This window comes from Mesoplodon bidens, assembly GCF_964165515.1.
Source record: "Mesoplodon bidens genome assembly, chromosome: 12".
Classification (NCBI taxonomy): domain Eukaryota; kingdom Metazoa; phylum Chordata; class Mammalia; order Artiodactyla; family Ziphiidae; genus Mesoplodon; species Mesoplodon bidens.
The window spans coordinates 63,677,180-63,684,159 of record NC_138168.1 but is presented as its reverse complement, the minus strand read 5'-3'; the positions used below and the strand labels follow the sequence as shown (position 1 = coordinate 63,684,159).

General features: G+C 36.3%; 2 protein-coding genes across 2 annotated transcripts; both read right to left on the bottom strand.

Moving 5' to 3' along the window:
• Positions 1–843: 843 nt before the first annotated feature.
• LOC308626226 (trace amine-associated receptor 6-like) lies at positions 844–1,870 on the bottom strand (the record flags this gene model as incomplete). Its single annotated transcript, XM_081251081.1, is given in 3 exon segments — positions 844–1,064; positions 1,067–1,849; positions 1,852–1,870. Coding segments are annotated over 3 exon segments (1,023 nt in total).
• Positions 1,871–5,122: 3,252 nt separating this feature from the next.
• Positions 5,123–6,178, bottom strand: TAAR9 (trace amine associated receptor 9; the record flags this gene model as incomplete). The annotated part of the gene is given in 4 exon segments (XM_081250496.1): positions 5,123–5,533; positions 5,535–5,771; positions 5,773–5,919; positions 5,921–6,178. Coding segments are annotated over 4 exon segments (1,053 nt in total).
• Positions 6,179–6,980: the final 802 nt, after the last annotated feature.

Below are 6,980 nucleotides of genomic sequence, written 5' to 3'. Positions count from 1 at the left end.
GGAACAAAGAAACTTTTGAAAGAGAAAAAAAAAGGTTAAGTTTGGTAGAAAATGTAAGACAGGTACGGGAGGCCTGAAAGAGAGAAGTAACTGACAGAGCAGGAAAGTGCACAGATTTGAGGAAACTAGAAAATATTACCATTGTGTCAACCATTAGTTAGTAAATATATGTCTATCAAATGCTCAAGGATGTTCACATCACCAAGAAGGTAAAGTACAAAGGTGATGTTCCTGAAATTGAGGTACCATTTCTCCTCCCCAATTTAGTGGGTCATTCTCAAGCACTGTATTTCATGTCATAATTATTGGGAAATTACAAAAATATCACCAGGTCAATTTCAAAATTTTCAAATCATCAATATGAAATTTAGCCTTACTTAGAAATTAATTTTTATGGTCGATGAACTCTCCTTTAATATTGGTCAGTTTGATAAGTTTCATTACAAAAAAAAAAAAAAGCAACAGCCCGGTGGAAGCGAATCACAGAAATTTTTGACAACTTGGAAGTGAGTAGAACAAATTGTAAGGAAGAGAGGAATGGAAATCAAAGACAGCAAAGAGGTTTTCAGGTTACAAAGGGAAGAGTCAGTGGAATAAAAAAGAAAAGGACGGGGAGTGTCTGTAGGGAGTGGGGTATGCTAAGCTCTGCAACGGTTTAACAAGTATTTAACATTTATTACTCAAATATTTTTAGAGAAGTAACAAGACTGAAAATCATTGACTTACTCGATTAAATCTGAAAAGCAATTTGTTTACTCTTCATTAACAATCTTACTTGCTTTTTAAAAAACTCATTTCATTTGGAAAATGTAAAGATATCTTCAACTTCCGCAATCCAATGGCTTATATTTTTTCAGAGAACAAATTCATGCTTGCAGAACTGTTCTTGAAAACCCGACCACTCACAAAAACTTTGATGGCTTTCTTAAACCATGGGTAAAATAAAGCATAAAGCAAGGGGTTCATGGCTGAATTATAATAAGCCCACCTACACCAAATCTCATAAATATAGGCAGGGGTTGGGAAACCCATAAAGGCATCAATTAATGATCCAGTACTATATGTAACCATGAAATCATAAATGTTATGACCGTGATACCCAGGGTTTTAGCTGCTTTCTTGGCTACTCTGGATTTATAACTGTCTGATGATGATTCTGTCTTGCCACCAGTATTTTCAATCATTTTAGCCTGTTGTCTAGCCACAAGAAAAATATTGTCATAGAGAATCATTGCAACAAGGGTGGTTATAAAGAAGAATAGAAAATCTATCAACACCCAGTTTTGATTTACAACTGTCTGACAACCTCCTATACAGTTGAGGGCACTAGATAATTCTTCTAGCCCATCATCATAGGCACCTGTGTAGAACTCGACACCACTGTAAGTAAAGGGCAGGATCCAGGAGATGCTGATGTATATCCCCGACACAGACACCGTGAACTTGGTGGGATAGACCAGAGGGTCAGTAACAGCAATGTGCCTTTCAGTGAAAATGAAGCTCAAGTGGAAGAGGGAAGAGTAACAAAATGCCACATCACAGCAGCTGTAAAAGGCACAAAATCTGGCTCCAAAGTACCAGCAGCTCTCCACGGACCTGACCGTGCTGAAGCGCATCACAGTCACGCCCGCCAGAAAGTCAGCGCAGGCCAAAGAGTTGATCAAGAAATTGGTTGGAGGATGCACCTGCTTGAAATAAAGAACTGAAGTCATCACCAAGAAGTTTCCGAATCCAGCTAATAAAGACCCAAAGCCAAACACTGCGTACAGAATCACCCGAGATCCAGACAAGTAGCGGGTTTTAATACAAGGTCTACTCACATTCTCATAGCAGAGCTGCACAGTATCAGTTGGGAAAGGTTGCTAGTCATGGTTCTGCAGTTTGATGCCTGCTGTGTTGCTGCCTTCAGAAAAATGGTTTTCAATTCTGGAAATTAAAAATATAAAATAAAACTGCATACTTGAGTACTACTTTTAAAAGTTACCTCATGTTACATCCATTTCCCATTTTGTTATGAAGAGTAATTAAAAGAATTTTTTAAACTTAGAAATTTATTCTTTCTGTGTTTACATAATTATTTCTGTAACTATGTCTAAATCTCACAGATAGGTAACTCTAAGCAAATCTTCTATGATTTTTCATCACTCCAGAAATCACATTATCTGAATAATTGAAGAAATTTAAATACCTGGTCATTTACACCTGTGAGTTTCTTCCTTGCAATGGATAATCACATGTAATAATTCCAAATTTAAGAAGTCACCTGTTCCTGCTTTTTTCAAGTGCAAATGTAATACTGAAGAATCATTCTTCAAGACTGATATTTAAGCAGGTTGTCATGTGTCAAAAAAGAAGAGTGAAAACATAAGTCAAGAGCATTATAGCTGAAGAAAAATAAACATAGCACCTTCAAAGGTTGTAAACACATGGGAAATCTGTGAAATTCAGGTAAGCATCAATTATGACATCAGTAACAAATGAAGAAATGCTGTAACAGCAATGCCCAGTGACACTGGTAGTTCTCCAAGAGGACCTAGGTGTTAATGATGGTCTATTCTGTCTTTGTAGTTTGTTATTGAAGAATTATTCACAGCCTTGCCGCTAATTAATAAATTTGCTCTAATCCCAACCAACACTGAGGCAAATGACAGCAACTGTTCTGTAATTTTCTATGTCTGAACACTCCATTTCAGTATTTTTTAAAAATACACAATACGTTTTTAAAGTAGCAGCTGTACTTTTAGTAGCAACCAGTTGAGAAAAATACATGATGGACAAGAGCAATTATGCATTCAGTAATATTTTAAAATAAATGTGTATTTTATTAATAAAAATAAACACATTTTTAATATAGTATATATATGTGAGAGACATAGTATTTATGAAGTCTACAACCTGGGCATGAGTGGATTAATTATATCTTTGTAGTAATTGCCTACTTTCATCTTCAGTGTGTCTTGTTCCAAATATATTCATGGCTCTGCAGCAATTTGGTATTCAGCTAGCCAAGAAGTTAATATATTTGTATAAATAAATGAGATGTAGAAGAAAGGAGTGGTGCTGTAGTAATCATCTAGATAGTCTGGGGGAAAAATAACCAAGTGTGTTTTATTAATCAAAAGACTTCATTTATGAAGAATGTCTAGGAAAGTAGAAAAATAAAGAGTACATTTGCAGTGTATTCTTCACTTATGGATGTGAATAAGAGCTCAAAAACATCACTGGACAGTATTTATTTCTGCAATCAGTTCATCTAAAGATTACACTCTACATAGTGCAAGTGAACAGAAGAGTGTATATATATGTTAAGTCCCCCAAATGGTTTTCCTTATTATTTATGTGTGTCAGTGTCAGTTTACACTTGCAATTATGGAAGGAACACACATTTCTATGAAGACAACAATCCTGACTCACCGTCAAAGGGACACTTCTTGGGGAGTGAGTGTGGGACACCTTAACTGTGCTCTTTTGAAAGGTGACCAGTAGACCTGTTCCATGACATCATGGTCTGAACCACACAGGTATTCTGCTGCAAATACCTTTCATCCCCTTTTACCTTTACCTTTTCTTCTCCTAAATACTGTCAGCTCTATTTGAAAGGTATCAATGCACAAATGTGAAACAGCTTAATCTTGTGTAAAGTATTTCCAAACTGGTTCATTAATAAAACATATAACACATAATGTTTATGTAACTCTATTTACTTAGTGATCTCTTCTTCTCATTTCATGAAACAAGTTTGTTACAGGGAATTCCCTGGCGGTCCAGTGGTTAGGACTTGGCACTTTCACTGCCATGGGCTGGGTTTGATCCCTGGTCAGAGAACTAAGATCCCACAAGCCATGCAGCGTGGCCAAAAAAAAAAAAAACAAGTTTGCTACAGAATAGTCTGTGAAAATCAGCTAGCTACATAAACAAAGATTTAAGGCGGTGATTCGAAGACTTGAAAAGGCAAATCACTCTATTATTAGTTTTTTTCAAATTTTTACTCTATCTTAAACACTCAATGTATATGTTTAATTAAAATGAATTAAAATTCATGTGACTAAGAAATTATCAGATGAGAAAACTGAAGCTCTTCCTAGAGTCTACAATACCAGTTTGGGTACTTGCTAATTTGAAATAATTCTTGGTTATATTTGGGTCATTCAGTTTTACATTTCCAATGCCAAATACAGTGTCTAGTACAAAGAATGAACTCAAAAGTGAAAAAAATGTTAATTTGAATTAGCCTTTTTATAAAATTCTTATTTTACTTCAGATTGCTAAAGAAAAGCAGTACAGAAACCATCTCTTTGTCCACATGCTCATTTGACCATAATAAATTATGTCCTCCAAAAGTAAAATGCAGTGTAATCATATAATCACTGTACCTGTTCTTTGAACACAGTGTCTGTAAAATGGAGAGGAGGCATCACCAGGGTTTGGAAAACACAAGAGCTTCAGTGTTTTTCAATGTTTGATTCACTGGGAAATTTCCATTGCAGCTTTTTCTAAAGTCCTTGTAGATTAACAAAAGCTTCAGGAATTTATAACCTTGTATTTACTTCTCAAACCAAGTATACTTTGGAAGAAGATTTTTGTCCCCCCAAAATCCACCTTCAAGTTAGGCAAGGGTTTGTTTTCCCCTATATACATTTTGGACAAATAAACATTGGTAACAAGGATAGAAGGATCTACAAAATTCAAATTATTTGAAGAAACAATGAGAAATTTCAGACGCAAAGGTAGAGAATCAGAAAAGCATAAAAGAATACGAAATGGAAAATAATCAGCAAATCCGATTCATTTATTTCTAAATGCTAAAAAATGTCAAAATGTATGAAGAAAACAAATGTTTTAGAACAACTAACCGCTGAATGTTAATATCCTCCTAGTTGGCAAATGATTACACTTGCCTCTCTAGATCCAAGTGTTTAATTTTGCACTTGACCTTAATCCACATTAGAGCACAGGCTCCAGACGCGCAGGCTCAGCGTCCATGGCTCATGGGCCCAGCCGCTCCGCGGCATGTGGGATCTTCCCGGACCGGGGCATGAACCCGTGTCCCCTGCATCGGCAGGCGGACTCTCAACCACTGCGCCACCAGGGAAGCCCCCACATTAAAGTCCCTGCAGTAATCTTACCGATATACATCTGTTTCCTCAGAGAGTAAATTAATTGTTGATGAATCACTTCTTAAGACTTTGCCACTTGCAATAAGTTTTATTGCCTTCCAGAACCATGGATAAAGGAAAGCGTATATCAAGGGGTTCATAGCTGAATTATAATAAACACACCACACTAAAATCTCATAAACATAAGGAGGAGTTATAAAATTCATATGAGCGTCAATTATAGCATCAATAATGTATGGAAGCCAAGAGACCAGAAAAGCTGCCATAGCAATACCCAAGGTTTTAGCAGCTTTTCTCTCTCTCTTTGCCACTCTTTCCTTATAACTCTCTGAGGAGGACTGAACTTGGCTGGCTGTACTTTCTATCTTCCTGGTCTGATATTTAGCCACCAAAAATACCTTACTGTATATAAACAAACACCATGGCAACAGTGGGTATAAAGAATAGAAGAAAACAAATTAGAACCCAATTTTGATTCATTGAAGAAAGACAGCCTCCTACACGGGTGAGAGCAACTACTAGGTCCTCAACCCCTTCCTCATGGACCCCTGTGTGAAAGATAGAAAAACTATATGTGACAGAAAAGAACCAAGAGAGAACAATGCATATTCCTGAAACCAAGTCAGTAAACTTGGTTGGGTAGGTCAGAGGATCAAGTAACAGCAAAATATCGGTCAATAGACATACAGCATAAGTGAAATAAAGAAGCAAAACAGAAGGAATTATCAAAACATGTATGAAATTTACAGTAACTCTCCCCAAAGTACCAGCAGCTCTCCAGAGACCTCACTGTGCTAAAAGGGCATCACAGTCACTCCCACCAAGAAGTCCGCACAGGCCAGGGATGCGATCAGAAACTTTGTAGATGTGTGCAGCTGTTTGAAGTGAAGAATAGCAGTAATGACCAGTAAGTTTCCAAACACAGCCAGCCGGGCCCCTAATCTGAGGACTGCACACAGAATTGCCTGAGGACCTGCTGAGTAAGGAATCTTAAGACAGGACCCATTCACGTTCTTGTAGCAGAGTTCCACAGCTTCAGCTTGGGAGAAATTTTTCACCATTGCCTTCTTGTTTGAATGATTTCAAGGTTCTCAAATTCCCTATTTCAGCAATTTAAAACAAGAAGAAGATGGCAATTTCAAAAGCTTCTGTAAGAGGAAAACAATTTCTAGTTAAAATGAAAGCTAGTAACTTTTCTCCCATTTTGAGGGGCATATTAACTATAACCTCTTGGTCTTTCCAAAAAGTATTCCCAAGTTTTTAATATAGTTAGAGTGAAAACTTGTTGCAGAAAGTCATTAAAATTATAGTCAACATACTTAGTCCAATGATATGTTTTATAAAATGTAATTAGCTAATCACTAGAAAATCCTTTTTTTGTTTTACTTTACCTTTTGAAATCTTGCCTGTAACCACCTGAGTTGAGAACTAATTAAGCTACCAAAGGCTGTTTTATTTACTAAGCTATCACCCTTAAGTAGTCATTTCAGCAGTAATGATAAACTGTACTTCATTCTTTGAAGAAGGAAGAAATAAATTACATCTTCTTCAAATTATAGCCTCAAAAATCCCTATAGTATAGACTGTAAAGACTGAGGAAACATTTACTCATAATAGCTTGTTAAACTTATTTGGGGAATAGATTTCTTCTATTGCTTATATTTTCAGAGTTTATGGGGTTTTCTTTTTGTATTCCTTCATGGTCTGGATAGCTTAAGATGATTTGGAGAACAATTCTTACCAGATTGATACTACTATATAACCAGTGTGTAAGTATTTTCCCTGCTACTAGCCAGTTTTAGATGTCTAAAATCAGTAAGATTGATTAAAATAAGCAATAACTCACCTAGCCCCTTACCTTCT